The sequence below is a fragment of the Elephantulus edwardii genome, unplaced genomic scaffold (genome assembly GCF_000299155.1).
Source record: "Elephantulus edwardii isolate Elephantulus edwardi_28Jun2011 unplaced genomic scaffold, EleEdw1.0 scaffold00016, whole genome shotgun sequence".
Lineage (NCBI taxonomy): Eukaryota > Metazoa > Chordata > Mammalia > Macroscelidea > Macroscelididae > Elephantulus > Elephantulus edwardii.
The window spans coordinates 14,542,281-14,558,930 of NW_006399766.1; the positions used below are offsets into that span (position 1 = coordinate 14,542,281).

At 39.8% G+C, this 16,650-nt stretch overlaps 1 protein-coding gene across 1 annotated transcript in view; it reads right to left on the reverse strand.

Moving 5' to 3' along the window:
- MBNL3 (muscleblind-like splicing regulator 3) overlaps nucleotides 1–16,650 on the reverse strand; it is a 65,246-nt gene that overhangs the window by 2,381 nt on the left and 46,215 nt on the right. The window contains 4 exon segments of the mRNA XM_006881803.1: nucleotides 1,370–1,405; nucleotides 3,960–4,128; nucleotides 7,402–7,638; nucleotides 8,703–8,894. Of these exon segments, the coding sequence (XP_006881865.1) occupies nucleotides 1,370–1,405; nucleotides 3,960–4,128; nucleotides 7,402–7,638; nucleotides 8,703–8,894 (634 nt within the window).

Sequence of the window (16,650 nt, forward strand, 5' to 3'; positions counted from 1 at the left end):
GCACAGCGAAGAGAATCAACATATGTAATGTCATTACATCAAAACTGTACCCTACATGGTGATTCCTGGAAACTCAGTAGTTATCCCTTGTACTTGTCTGTAGTTTTGCATTCCCTATAGCCATCCCTTATTGTCACACATGCCAATTCTAGAAATTCTCCTGTTTATCCTTTGAGAATGCAGCAACTAGACAAGCAGCAGCAGTGCCAATGCATGCAGATTGCATTCTTAAGCAGAGCACTCAAGGTGAAAGAATGGGGGTACGTCCTGGAGACAACAGCCACAAAGTACAAAAACAGACATCTTCCACAAGCTTGCAGAAGTCTGTTGTTCTAATCGTATGCATATAATGCTCCTGTTAGTAGCAATGGAGATCATTCATTTGGGCTAAGGACAGCCAGTAGTTCTCTAATCCATGGATAAAAGAGGCTTCACCTCTTTTGCCAAAGCTCAACCCTTGCTGTGTTAGTGAGTATTGCTACTGCGTGGTTGTCATTTTGACCCTATCAGCCTGTTAGCCTCTGCTGGGCGCTGCATCTTCTGTCTAAGCCCAAGAATGGGTCAAGGTGTTACAAAATCTTACCAAGAATAGGGGTAGCTGAGCTGAAATGGGATAGCTGGGGTGGCTGGGAGAGGGGGTCATCCCTCCCTCCATAAACATCAGAGCTCTTTTGTCCTGCTGATGAGAAGATCAGGATTCTAGGTGTGGTGAATTTTGTAAGAGTTCTCTTGACAGGGAAACAGCCATATTCTCTTCTTCAGTAGCGATGGTAGAGAAAGTAGCTTAGTAATGGCTACTGTATTGTGTTAGTGGCTTATCTGAGAATTTTAGTGTGACCCTGAAAGTGTCATTTTGATATTCCACTATGCCTAGTTTTGGTGCAGAAAGGTGCTTCTTTCGAGACTCACAGAACATTACAGAAATCTCTAATCAACTCTTTCTCAATATCCAAGTACTGAATGATTTTATGGGTAATTTAGGGATAAATGGTTTTGTTGTACTTTATAAGTGATACATTTGAAGTAGTTTACCATTTTAAATAACAGCTTACTCATAACATATAAGTATAAGGTATTTATGATAACTTTATAAGTCTATGTATAATTACCCAGTTTAGGTAAGAAAATATTTTGAAATATTTCGGTTGCCATTTTGGGAGATGAAAGTAAAGAAATAATAGAGTCAAGACTTGGCCACAGTGGCAATGAACTAAGACATGAGAAAGTATGGCTATTTTGTTTCCACAGACATGAAACAGCACCATATCAACTCTTAAAGAAAAAAATGTGCAGCCACATCATTCAGTCATTCACAGAATACAGATTTTCAAATTAGAAAACAATTGAGAATTTGTTTTGAAAAACCTACCAACACTTGAAGAGGGTGCCATGCACAGTATTGGCCCTGTACATCATGCAGAAAAGTGGGGAAGCAAAGAAAAGAGATATTTCATTATTAAAGCCTTACTGGTAGAAATACTTTTAATTAGCTATTTTCTTCTCTCTCTTATGTAATGAGTACATGTAAAACCAGTAACCTCCCATGCTTATAATTAAAGCTTGGCTTTAAGATCACACACTTAGGTAATAAAAGTAATTCTTACATTTTTAGATTTAAAAATAATCGTTACTATTTCTTCCTCAATCACCTTACTAAAATTATAATTACCAACATCTCTTTACTAATTATTATCAGAAGAGGAAAATGTTAAAATTTATCACTCGTATTATTTTGAATATATTCACCAGGCTCTGGTGCCAGTATTTCTTTTTTAGGCATTGATTTATTAACACTGCCTACTCCAGTTTGTTGTAACCAAGGACTTGAATGCAAATATATGGCAAATAGTCTTTTTCATTAAAAAGCAGCTCTCAGGTTTCTGGCTTGCCATTAACTAAGAAGATGTATATGACATTTTTACTTATATGACGAGATGTTAAATAGTTCAGATCTACAAAGGGGGAAAAAGCCCTTAACATCTTAACAAAATGAGTATACAATGGAGAAGACTCAGAATGAATAACATCACTTTTGTATGTAATCACATTCAGCAATCCTGGATACTGAATTCACTCCCTAGCTCCAAGACAAGTTGGAAGCAGACAAGGTAGCGTGCTCTTACTTGGAGGTAAATCACCACCGTTTTGGACAGAAATGTGCCAAACAGGAGGATCCCCTTAAGCCATATTGGTTTGCCCTCTCTATGAATGTTATATTTTCTGCCTTAACTTAGAGGGTAAATCTTAATTGTTATTGATCAACAGTTACTTTTAATAAGTGACGTAAAAGAAGTGCCTATGAATTCTACTCTGTTTTTTCCTCGGAAAACTACTGTGTAAATGTGTAAAAATATATTTTTATATTACTAATATATATATATATATATATCACTAAAAAGGCTTTCTAAATTTATTTTTTAAAGATGCTATTTATTGTTAATGTTAGGGATTTTGGTGGCTTAGTGGTAAGAAACTGTGTTGCCAATGCAAAGATATGTGGTTCAAATCTACTAGCTGCTTCACAGGAGAAAGATGGACAATCTCCTCCTGCGCAATTGACTGCCTCTGAAACCCCACTAGAGGCTCAGCTATGCGTGGGTTCCAAACTGATGGTACATAACACCACCACCACCATTTCTCTTCAATGATAGTTTCCAAACTGGAGTGTTTACCATTTTGGTAAGAAAGAAAAACAAAAACCCAAACAGACAACTCTTCCCTACTTTAGTGGTTGGTATTTTCAAAGTATTACTTGAAGACGATGCTTGTTATCAAAGAATTAACCCACTAGTAGAAAATTATTTTCCCAAATGTATGACCTTTATTTGGAAACATTTTCTGGCTTAAAATTTTCTATTCAATTTGATGCAAAACTGTTATGCTATTCACAGTCAAATGTTGAGAACAATATATAAAGATATGCCACAAAGTGTCATAAATTTCTCTATTTCTGATATTAAGTGGCTTAAGAATGAGAGGCTCAACTGCGAGCTCAAATGTCCTAGTGGGTAGGGAGTTACGCTGCCAACCCAAATACAGGTGGTTCGAAACCACCATCAGCTTCACAGGAGAAAGATAGGAAATCCCCTCCTGTGAGATTTATGGCCTCTGAAAATCTGATGGTGGCCATCTATGAGTCAGATCTGACTTGATGGCCCTGGGTTGAGTTTGAGTTGATGTATATTTAGCTGTCTGTCACCCTGAGTCAGTTCCTGAACTGGACACAGAGATCCCATGAATTACACAATAGATGAATTGTTCCATAGAGCTGTCAACTTTACAGAAGCAGGTTGCCAGGCCTTTTTTCTGTGGTGCTGCTGGGGGTGGTGGTGGTTCAAACTACCAACTTTTGCAATGACAGGTGATGACAAACATCTTGTACCACTCACGCTCTTCATATAAGGTAATATACATGCAAAGGCAATTTTATTACAACTATTTTGGCATATCAAATACACACACACACACACACACACACACACACACACACACACACAGTTTTATAATGCTTAAGTTGGGAAGGCTTTTATTTTAAAATGGAAGACCACTGTCTCCAACACTCAAAAGTCAAAGAATTAGTTTGAAGCAGAAACAAGTGATTCAATTGCAAGCAGGAAAGAAAAAATAGAAAGAGAAAGGAAGGAAGGAAGGAGAGAGAGAAGAGAAGAGAAGAGAAGAGAAGAGAAGAGAAGAGAAGAGAAGAGAAGAGAAAAGAAAGAAGTGCTAATAATGTAAAATATTGACATTTATCCCTACTTTGATTCCCAACCACTCATTTGTAGAAGTCGCGGAAAAACATGTTGCTCTGTACACTAGCTGATAAGTATAACTGCCTTGTTTCCTTTCTAATTGAAATGCCTGTTAATGGTCTTCCTGCAACAGCTCTTTTGGAAGCTGCTCTACTTTGTATACATTCACAATTATCACTGAAGGCCTGGTGCTCAGAGCCTTGTTCTCACCTGCAGGGATATATGCCTGTGGTGGTGGCGGCGGTGGCGGTGGGAGCTGCAGGTTAACCATAGGATGCTGGCAGTGGTAAACACCGGGACTGAAGACTGGGGTGGCACCATTGGGCTTTTCAAGCATAGGTCTCTTTGGTATCAGTTGAAGTGCACCAGGCTGGAAGGCCTGTGAGGGAGAGATGAATTAAAACACAGTACCCAAGGCAGGTATATATCAAGAAAACAAAGATTCTCACCATTGGGCCAATTGGCAGCATCATATTGAGACTGTAAACAGCTTTAGTTTCCTTGGCTCCACAATCAACACTCTTGGCACCAGCAGCCAGGGCATTGGGAAAGTCTGCTGTCAGAGACCTCATCAGAGTATTGAAGAGCAATGATGTCAGTCTGGAGACTAAGGTGAACCTGATACAGGCCCTGGTCTTTGCAGTCACTTGCTATGCATCAGAGAGCTGGGCAATGACTAGGGAGGATAGAAGGAGAATTGATGCCTTTGAGCTGTGGTGCTGGAGAAGAGTATTGAATATACCATGAACTGCTAAGAGAACGAACAGGTTCAGCCTGGAGAGGGTGAGACCAGGCTGCTCCTTTGAGACAAGGGTTCTGAAGCTTCGTCGGACAAACTGTGGACACGTTGCAAGGAGGGAACAGTCTTTGGAGAGGGACATCATGCTTGGGAGGGTGGAGGGACAGCACGGGAGAGGAAGACCCTCCATGAGGTGGATTGATTCAGTGACTGGGGTAATTGGGATGGGAGTGTCAGAGACAATAAGGTTGGCACAGGATAGAGCAGGGTTTAGGGTTGTTGTACATATGTTCGCTATGAGTCGCAGGTGACTCGATGGCACATAACAACAACAAAACAACTCAAATAAAGGAAAATGTACTCAAACCAAAGCAACTGCCAGTTACATAATGAATGGCTACTGGCATGGGTTTCCATTTGAACAAGTGAGTGACCGACCAGTGGCTGCCACAGCCAGGTCGGTGATGCAGACCCTAGGCCATACACTAGATACATTTTTACTTTGAATCAGAGCAGACAAAGCCTCAGAAACAGAAAAATGAGAGGAAACTTGAGCTCTGCAACTGCACTCATTTAGGCAAATATAAAAGGACCACCTCCTGTGGACAAGATGTGGCAGAAAGCTGCTACAGATCAAATAATTAAAAATTAATATCTCTGTGAAGTTCATCTATTGATTGATTAAAATGAGTTTTGTGGAAACCATGGGTATAAAAGCAGGATTTCTGCTAGTTAAAATGCTACATGTAGGTCTAAGAGAGATGTATATGTTATTATACGCAGGTGATAAAAACAGATGCTGGCAGAGCAGAAGTGCCATTTACACAAGGATGTTGGGTTCAGATTCTCTAAGTGTGTATCTCCAAACTAATATGTAAGGAGAAAGTGAATGAGTCATGTCTCACCACAGCCCACTCCACCCAGGTAGGCTAGAGAAGCAGCCAAATGGACGCAACTCTCATTTACAGATGCATTGTTATTTCAAACCCTCCTTTCACGTCTACGGTTCTTGCAAAATCCCTCAGTGCCAAAATATTCAAACCTTCCCCTACACAGATTCATTGGAGAAGTTGGACATTACACTTTTGTACCTTCTCAGCAAATTACACATTAGCTAAAACCAACCAAACCAACCAATAAACAAACAACCCTATATTCCAGTAACACAATCTGGTGTGCATCCAAATCTTTAGGAACATTTGTGCAGCACAGCAAGCGCCAAAGTGGAGTTTCATGAGCTCTTTGTTCTTGTGGCTAATGAAGGCTCAGATGGATCTTATCTCTACTTATTTATGGGAACTCGTTGTCAGTGTATCCCGGATGACAGTTCAGCTTTTAATTTCTCATAAATTAAGGCAAGGATGCTAGAAAAGTGCACTCAAGCCAAACAAGCAAGCTGTGGAGAGGCCCAGATACAAAGGTCATGAATAAAGCTATAAACTGTAAAATGGAGTCCAGGATTTCAAACACCTTCATTAACAAGAAGGGAAAAGAATTTTTGCCCAATTTCTTCATTAAGCAAGACAGGAGACTGTACATCTGGCTATTGAAAAGGACTTCCCTTTGGGATTAGTGAAGCGAGGGGGCTTTCTTTCTCTGGGCAGGAGTATGTTTCATCATTAAAACAAAGTTGCGGGGGTTATTCATAGGGTCGCACAATTGGATAGGTGGAGGAGCGGTGAAGGAAATGGGAAAGATCCGGAGTGACAAACAATACATATGAACTTTGTAAATAAAGCAGTAGAAAATAAAATAAAAACAAAATAAAGTTTTGTTGCCAAGTGAACAACAAGTTGAGGTAAGGTCTGGATACACACACACACCTGTTGTACTCTAGCAAGATAATCTTATTTGTTTATTTTCATTGTGATAGGACAGTGCCCAGTTCTGACTGGGTGATGCCTATACTACTATTAAATATCTCACTTATGAACACTGGGTATGGAAGGCCAAGCTAGGAAAGGGAAAATATAGTGTAGCAATAAAAAGAATTATAATAATGAATGAATGGAAATCTAATTTCTCTGTAACTATTCGTTAAAATCACAATTAAAATAACATTTTATTTAAGCAAAAATCATTGACAGGTCTGACAAATTACTAAGGAATAGTCAGGAGTTGTGTTGTCAACCCAGAGGCAGGAAGTTCAAATCCACTAGCTGCTCCATCGAAGAAAGAGGAACAATCCTCGCTCCGAAACCTTGCTGGAGCTTCAGCTATGAGTCATTTCCCACTCAATGACATATAACAAAAACAGTAACAGTTTTAATTTCTCAACCTATTGTATTGTAGTATTACGTAAATATGTTTTCTATCTCTTACCTTTCAGTGTTCATTAGAACCAACATTTCCCAAAGTGGGCTTGCTAGGACAGCTCAGCTCTCTTCTCCTAATTATGTCAAAACTTTAATCTTCTCCCTCTCCTGTTTTCTACTGCTGCCTTTGTCCCGACAGAAAACGGGGAGAATTGCAGACTTTGGGAAATCAGACCCTCCTGTCTCTCAAGTCACAGATTTTTGAAAGGCATTGAAGATGTCACTAGCCAAGTATCTACAAAGGTAACTCACAGAGCAGAAAAGCCTTTTCCCCCGTCTTTTGGACCCTGGGGTTAATTAGATGACACAACTCCACAATAAAGTACTCTTTAAATCACATAGTTTACCTTTTTGCTTAAAATTGGAGGCAGAGGGGAATCACTAGTAAAGCTTTTAACTCACTTCAGAAAATCTTAGACATTTCCCCCCCTAGGCAAATGGATAGATGCTCTCTTCTTCAGCTTATAAACTTGACTGTTGATGTTAAAGCCCATTTGTAACTATCCAAATGATGGTTTCAAGATGGCAGACAAGCTTGGCAACATAATAATCATATATAGCCTAAACTAAACAGTCTGCAAGCTGGCCCTGTCCTTACCATTGCGGTGGCAGCTGCTTGGTTCATCTGGTGGTGAGCTGCCTTGAGTTTGGCTTGCAAGTGTGGAGGAGGATGAAAGTACTTGCATTTCTCCCGGGAGCATCGCCCTTTGATGTAATCCATGCAGATCGTCACGGTGTTATCACTTGCTTCAATCATGGAAACATCAATAGGGTGAGCATAGCGGCAATCATTCTCACCACGGGTACAGTTTCCACGTTGATATTCTCGGCAGACCTGAAAGAAGATAGAAAGTTGAAGGCTGGCAGGTGAATCGCACCTGTATATCTTGCCAGTGAAAATTATGGCAATAATAGACATTATTTCCTCATTTAGGGGAGCTCTAAAAGGATAAAGGAAAGATGTATTTGCTATAAACTAAAAGAATAGAATTTCTATTGTTGGGGGGAATAAAATCTATTTTCTTCAAATGTGTCTGTTTTTTCGGACCTAAAATGCTTAAAGATATTAAAAATTGTTTTTAATCATTCATCTAACATGAAGGCTAAATGGTGATTAGCTATGCTTGCAGCTAATGGGGTTGTTATTATTATTTTGTTTATTCATGCACACTTCTCTCCTTCCCTCTCCTCCCTCCCCAATTCCCCTCGTAAGACTATTAATTGTCATACACGTGGTTCCTAAGGGGTTTCTAACTGGGATCCATGTCAGATTCCATGATGATACATTACCAGGTATTTAAGGGACTGCCAAGGTGAGCAACTGATAAGTGACTTATCTCAATTGGTGAAAATGGCAATTAAGGGAATATGGAAGGATTTCAATCAGAACGGGAGAGACTTGGAATTTCATTTCTAGTTTTCTTTCACAGGAACCAAGAACTATTTATTATCCACTATCCATTCTTCAGGTGGATAAAAGGATCTCGACACCACGAGGCAAATGTGAATGTCCACATCCACAAAGACTTACATTCCTGGCGCCTGCAGAGTTAGGGGTCGCCTATATTTGTTCAGGTTGATTATTCCAGCAAGTAGAGACTCATGAACCAAAAAAAAAGCCAGTAATCTCATGCTGGAAAATGGAAATCTACCTTGTTGGGCCAAAGCAAGGGAGAAATACAGTCTGGGGTTGGGTACACCCAGATGCCACTGTAACCCTGAAGCAATGTAAACATAAAAATGTTTCAAATTTGTCTGAGATTATACTTTACAGACTAAGATCTCACAGTACACTTTATTGAGAACATTCAAAACTTGAGTCTCTGAGAATGCTAGGTTAGGCATCAAGTTAATATTTGTAATGATCCTGTGATTCTGTACGCATTTGTACTTTAATACCTCCAGTCTGTCAGAACGCATCGGTTTGGGAATAGGAATTCCTGGCATCGGCAGAGGCGGGTTTCCAGAATAAAGCATAGGTGGATTTGGTACCAGCTCAGCAGGAAACATGCCCATCCCATGATGAGGTACATAAGGATTGAAAGCCATGGCAGGATTCCCTCCAACTTGCGGAGGCACAGGAAAAGAATGCTGTATTTTTAAAGAGAAGGGAGGGAAGTATTAGAGGTAAAAATATCCTTCCTATTAGCACACAAGGCAACATTCTTTCAGAACATGCCAATCATAGCAAGATTACTATTATTTTGACAGATTCACTTTTTAAAATTTATTATTCATTTCAATGAAAATTTACAGAGACTTTGGATTTCCATTCATTCATTGTTGCACTTTTCTTCCCTCCCAACCCTCCCCCCACCACAGTACACTACCCTCTTGGAAAAGTAAAAGAAAAATTCCTTCCTTGCTTTACAGTCCTTCCCCCCAGGTCCACTCCACTAGGCAGCCTTCGCTCTGGACTCCTGTCATGACAAAAATACCTAATCACATATCCCTTTTAAATAGTTTCCCTCATCTGTTTCAATGTAGTATATCAATGTAGTATACATTATTTATCCTCTCTATCTCACTCTCCCCCCAACCCCAATGTCAGTTCTGTTTTACAACGATGGCCCCATACAGTATTTGTCCTTTTGTGACTGAGACACTCTTCACTCAGCATAATGTCCTCTAGGGTCACCCATTTTGAATAATATTGTATGAGTTCTTTGTTTTTCAATGCAGCGTAGTATTCCATTGTGTGAATATACCACAGCTTCTCTATCCATTTGTTTGTTGATTGGGCACTTAGGCTGTTTCCAACTCCTTGCTATTGTGAACAAAACCACAATAAACATGGGTGTGCATATATCTGCTTGGGTGGCACTTCTGGTCTCTTTGGGGTATATTCCCAGTAGTGGAATTGCTGGGTCAAATGGTATCTCTATTTGCAACTTTTTGAGAAAGCGCCATACCGCCTTCCACAGTGGTTGCACCGAACAGATTAGTTTTTGTTGAGATGGAATCAACACCTAGATGACCCTCCAGGGGGGTTTTTAGAGGCAGTAAATCACACAGAAGTAGACTGCTCGTCTGTCTCTCGTGGAGCAGCTGGTGGATTCGAACTGCCTGCCTTCGATCACCAGTGCTTCATTTTTATCCTCATTCTAATGAGCACGGAAGAGCTACTTTTAAAACATATCTTCAAGAACCAAAGTTGGTAAACTGATAAAGCAAGCCAGGTCATTTTAACAGCCATGTTGTAGTCAAATGAAATCTCACCGATGAAGTCTGTTCCAACTGTGTTTTCTCTACCCCTTCTTCCCTCCTGCTGTGCTCCTTCCATCTCAAGAGCCATTGCATCAGTGTCATACGAAGGGATAATCCTTTATGTCCCCTTTATAGGTATGGCCTTTGCAGACTGACTTGAGGTAGTTTTGAAAGACCTCCTTCTTCCAGCCCCCTCCCTTCCTATTCCACATCCATGCTGCTTGGATCTTAGGTTGCCTGTTTAACAGCAGTTTCCAGCTGCTCTGCCACACACTGGCCTTGCTTCTCATTCTAGTCCAGTTGTGGTTATTAGAACCAGCATCCAGTTGCGGAAGAACCGTTTTGGGGGTGTTTTTTCTTAAAGGAAAAGTTAGCATGTAACGACTTCTTGCCATTTACTTAAAACAAGACTGGTATGGTCATCATATTTAAATTTTATCATTCTTTTTTAAAATTAAAGGTTCTGTTTTACAAGACAATCTGACTTGTCCAGCCTTGCCTTTATCTAGGGAGCCAGATGATGTCCATAGTTCAAAAGGAGGCCCCAGAAATGTTAGAAGGAACCCTTCCAGGCAGGAAGAGATAAGATAACAGGATTGTAAAGGAACATAAACTAAAACATAACTTCTGAAGAAAAAAAAGCCTTATTAAATGTAAAAAGCTTATTACTGGTTTGTTTTTCAAGGTCCTCATCTTAGAGTATTTGATATATGCATGGCCTTTATTATCAGTAACTACATAATTTATCACTTTACTGTGCTATTTTCCAGAGGGTTCCATGTGTGGGCGACTTCTCAAGGTGGCTAGAATTCCTCTGCTACTTTTCTTATCTCCCCTGTAGCACCCAACACTTACTCAACGACTGATATAATCACTGGCAAATTTAAAAAGTAATGTCAACATTTTAATGAATTAATAACAAATCGTGATCAGAGACCATTTCTAATAGTGACTCTGTAAGTGGGTTAGCACGTCCCTGCATGGCTGGTGGTGTCTGACTGTGTAATACTAATAGCATGTGCTTTTTCTGACTTTCTTTTTTATTTCTTTCACCAAAAATATAATGAATCCATTGCATTGCCAAGCTGTGCTCACGCCTCTTGCTTAATCACATTAATAGGAATAGCTCTAAATACAGGTAGCACAGGAAGTTATAGGATTTGAAGTGAGAGGCATTATATAGTCACCACTTTACCCCCGAGTCTGACTTGTAATTCTCACTAGCACAGCAAGCTTCAGGAAACCCCTATTATAAAACTAAATTCTATTTGGAAAGAAAAGGTCCTCTAGTGCTCATCTAATTGGCACACTAGTATAGATGAGTGTGTGAAATGAGCTAATTGGTATATTGGGAAGGAAGGAAAAAGAGTCTGGTACTAAAGGAAAGATCTAGAACTTCTAAGACTCAGTAGGTTGGGAAGCGCAGGAATGAAGGGCCACAGCAGAAGCTGGAATTAGGGAAATTGATGGGTTTGCTAGTGGGGGTGCCTTAGAGTTCAGGATAAATAGCCAGGGGCTGATCAAACTAAGCAATATGATGGTGAAGGCGATAGGGACATGCCATACATCTTATTGAATGGCATGTGAAGCTCTCAGAATTAGCTGCCGTGGCATTGTTTTGCATAAAACAAAACCAAAACCTCCCACTGCTGCTGAACTGATTTGTACACTTTGAGATCCTCCTTTGGGTTCCTGAGTCTATAAATCTTAATGGGAACAGACTGCCTTATTTTTCTTTCACAGAGTACCTGCTGGATTCAAATCAATGAACTTTTCAGTTAGCTGCCCTACTCATGATCTACTATGCCACCAGGGGGTCCTTTATTTTTACATAATAAGACCAACAAAATCATTTGCAAATAGCTATCAAGGCATGCCTCAGTCATATAGTAAATTTTATCAACCCAGAACCATCTCAAAACCAGCAAGAGTCTCTGATGGTTTTAACTTCATCCTTGACTCATACAAATTGTACTCTTTCTTTTAGTTTCAGTTTTCTGATTTTCCTAGTGAATCTCTCCTTCAACTCACCCTCCCATTTTCCTCAATTACGAAAGATCATCTTTTAACCACTCAAGAGAAAGTAAAACCAAGAGGTGGAAGGATTTTCCAGATTAAAAAGTTTGTTCTTGGTCATGAATTAATGAATAATATTTGCCTTCTGTTTACAGTGGTACCAAAACTTGTCCAGTAGAATATGACTCCTGCTGATGCCACGTGTTTTAGAGTGCAATCTAGAGGATTTTTAAAAGTTGTGATCTTTCAGTAGGTCTCCAGGACTTTCTTCCAAGGCACTTCTAAATGGATTCAGATTGCCAACCTTTCTGTTAGCTGAGTACTTCACAGTGCTACCCCATAAACTCTGTAGTAGCTAACACATTCTATAATTTTACCCTTCCTTTCTTGGAGTGACTCACCAGGGAACTTCTCCCCTGGTGAACTTCTGCTGGTTTCAGATGACAATTTTAACCGGCTTTAAGGGAAATCTGTAAACTCATTAACAGCCTCTGTAACAAATGTGGAGAGCTCTGGTGGCTGAGTGGATAGAGAATTGTGCTGCGAGCCCAAAGGTAGGCAGTTCAAATCCACCAGCTGCTCCATGGGAGACAGATGGACAACATCCTTTAGTGTGATTTACAACGAATGAAAACCCACTGGAGGGTCAACTATAGGTTGGCTCGAATTCAATAGTAACTCATTGCATTAAATTTGTGGGCAAGATCAACTACAAGGTCAGTCAGACCTGTTTTATAACAGTGGTGCTATAGGTGGAGAGATAATGAACATTGCATTGGAAGAGATGAAGGAAAGAATTGTTTAAAAGGAATTTATGGTTAAGCATTATATGTACTGCAATAGCCCATAAAAAGAAGTATATTGCAAAGAGTACTGGGGGGGGGGAGGTAATTGTGTAACAATGAAAGAATATTTTTTTTTAAAAAAAAAGTAAACTGGGGAGGGGGAAAGAAGGGAGAGAGAAGGTAAAATGTGCAACAACGAATGAATGAAAATCTAACTTTCCTGTAAACTTTCGTTAAAATCACAATTAAAATAAATGTTTATTTATTGTTTTAAAAAATAATGCATTTTCTTCTGGAACACTATTTATTGAGATGTAAGTGCTACCCTTCCCAACCCTGGAGCATAGGCAGGAACCCTTGAGTTTCTCATTCATTTTCTTCTTCTTTTTTTTTAAATTGAGAATTTAATGAAAGTTTATAGAGAACTTGAATTGCCATTCATTCATTGTTGTACATTTTCCTCCCTGTCCCCCATCCTCCCTAGTTCACTTTTTTCTTTGGAAAAAAATTCTTATATTGTTATACAGTTCCCCGACCCCAGTCCACTTTACTAGGCAGCTCTTACTCTGGAGCCTTGTCATGCAAATAATAGTTCTCTCCCTTGTCTGTTTCAATGCAGTGTATATTATTTATCCCCTCTTTTCTTAGTTTCCCCCCAACTCCTATGTCAGTCTTGTTTTATAACAGTGGCACTATGCAGTATTTGTCCTTTTGTGACTGAGATATTTCACTCAGCATAATGCCCTCCAGGGTCCCCCATTTTGTATAATATTTCATGAGTTCTTTGTTTTTCAGTGCTGCATAATTTTCCATTGTGTGAATATAGCACAGCTTCTCTATCCATTTGTTGCTTGATGGGCACTTAGGTTGTTTCCAACTCTTTGCTATTGTGAACAAAGCAGCAATAAGCATGGGTGTACATATATCTGCTTGGGTGGCAGTTCTGGTTTCTTTAGGGTATATTTCCAGTAGTGGAATTGCTGGGGCAAATGGTATTTCTATTTCCAACTTTTTGAGAAAGCGCCATACTGCTTTCCATAGTGGTTGCACCATTTTACACTCCCACCAACAGTGCAGTTCCAGTTTCTCCCCAACCTCGTCAGCATTTGTTGTTTGCTGTTCTGTTAAATGTTACTATTTTTACTGGGGTGAGATGATATCCAATAATTGTTTTTATTTGCGTCTCTCTTAAAGCTAAGGATTTTGAACATTTCTTCATGTGTTTGCCATCTGACTGTCTTCTTTGGTGAAGTGTCTGTTCATATACTGTGCCCATATTTCAATTGGATTGTTTACCTATATCTTGTTGTGGTGCTCAAGTATTTTATAAATTCTAGATATAAGTCCCTTATCAGACACATCATTACCAAATACTTTTCCCATCTGTGGCTTTCCTTTTTACCCTGTAGGAGAAGTTTTGGGATGTGCACAAGGATTTGATTCTTAGAAGGTCCCATTCATCTATTTTATCCTCTCCTGGTTGTAGGTTTTTTCAGGATACTTGGAAGACTGTTTATGTTGTGGTTTAGGGCTTCTAGAGTTCTTCCAAGCTTTTCTCTAATGAAGTTCATAGTCCTTGGTTTTAGTCCTAGGTCCTCACGCATTTTCTAACGGACATTTCTGTCTTCCTGCCACTGCCTCTGCCCCAGGGTAACCACTCCATTTTATGCATTTGAACATTCAAGGACTTAGCTTTGGCTCACTGCCACCCATTAAGTCAAGCTGCCTGCAAGCTTATACATACAGCTTTAATAAGCAACTCCAATCCTCCCTTAGCCCTTAGTTTCTAGTTGTAGTAATATGAACTTAATGAATATGAACAATTAATTCATACAGCAATAATGGAGAGTACGACCCAGGATTGTCAGCAGGGTTCATACAGTGTCTGATTTTGTGATACTAGGGCTGCTGCGAGTGGGGACCACCTGACAAGGAGATACTCCCAACTGTGGAACTATTTTGATTTTCAAGACAAAGGTCCCTAATTGGTTGAATCTGACTTAAATATATGGTCTGAACTGATATGGACACTTAAATATATTCCAGGCACTCACTCAACCTTAAATTATTTACTAATACTTGACACTACAAGTTAAGCTTTCCATACCAGAGCCAAAAGCATGGCTTTTGCTTTTGCTCTCTGTTTTTCAAAATCTAAAGAGCATGGGAGAGCAGGAGAAGAATGGATAATGAACACTGCCCTCGAATGGGTGAAAGGAAGGACAATCTGGGAGGAATGGATGATTAGAAACCATATGCCTAACAACTAATAGCCTGGAATAGGACAAGCATTACAAAGGGAATTGGATATGGGGAAGGAGGGAAGAATGAATGAATGAAAACAATCTCTTTGTAAACCCTTCACTAAAAAAAGAACATGAGACATAACTGACAAATACCACCCCCCCACCTCTGTGTTGGTGGTAATTTTCACCTGCGCTAGTGACTTGCACAGTGTTTATGTCCTACTACCAGCAGACTCAAGAAACACCTAAAATTGACAAGATGCCTTTAGAGGGCTGGCTCCTATTCTTTTGCATCGAGTCCTGGACTTTTGGGAGAGTCATATGAATCGTGCAGACCTTGTCTACAGATGTGAGCAAAACCTTGCCTGTGACCTTACTAAGTTCATATATTCAGTTTGCTCCCTCGGTCAAAACCGTGTGGGCTTAAGGAAAACTGGTTAAGAAGCCATGCTGTAGAGTAAGAGTTTGAGAATTACTTGGATCACACTCAGCTTATGACCTTCTTTTTACATTTTGGGGTGGGGGTAAGTGAGAAAAAAAAGACTACATAACATGAAAATAACAGGGATTTTGTATCCCAGGGTCTGTCCACACTTTTCATTAGTTTTGCCTACATTACCCTAAAAACTGAAAACTGGTTGCCTCACGTGTTATAGAAAAACATACACAAATTTGCCCAATTTGTCTCTTGATCTGCAAACCTAAAATGTTTACTATCTGGCCATTAGTAGAAAAGTTTACAGAGATTCCCTTCCTCTCACAAATTCTAGAGAATTTTTTTTTTTTAAAAAGTGCTGCATTAATTTCTGGAGCACAGTATTGGTAGTACCCAAACTGACTGATAATAATTTAATGAGCATGGCAGGCCTCTAAAAGATGAAAACGTAAATTAAAGGTATTTGCAAGCATCCGTGTTGTATGAAAGGAAGGTCTTTGCACTGCCATTACACTTTTATATCTAGCTTTAGTCAATCCCAAAGCACGCCGAGATGCGTAACTGTAGTTTCCACTAGACTTTACTAACCTTTCATTCATGGCACAAATGCGCATCATCCTTATGTCACAGATTGCTTGGTCATCACTGCACTCCTTGAGTGCTCTTCTGTGCGGAGGAACGTGGCCAAAGGGTATGCTGTAGAAGGTCCACGTAACCACTTCACTACTTAATTGGTCCCTCAATGACTGAGAGCTAACATTATAAAGAGACACAGCTGATGTTGGTGTTTATGTACTAATCATGCTTGTTAATGAAGCAGTCGTTGTGGCCCTAGAGAGAGCTAAGGAGAAAATAAGGTCAAAGGGAATAACTGCCATCACCTAGACCTGGCTTTCCTGACCCAATAAATCCCAGAAGTCTCTGAGGAAGAGGAATGAATCGTTGGCTATATGGGGAAATCCACGGAGTTGTGCTGCTAACCCAGAGGTGGTACCTCTCTGGTAGTTCGAGTCCACCAGTGGCTGTGAAAAAGAAAGAGAGGCAATCTCCTCCCATGTCATTTACAGCCTCCGAAAATCCACTGGAGGGTGAGTAAGAAGTTGGTTTCAACTTAATAGCACATAGTTCTGTGTTTGAGGTACACACACACGTGTGTG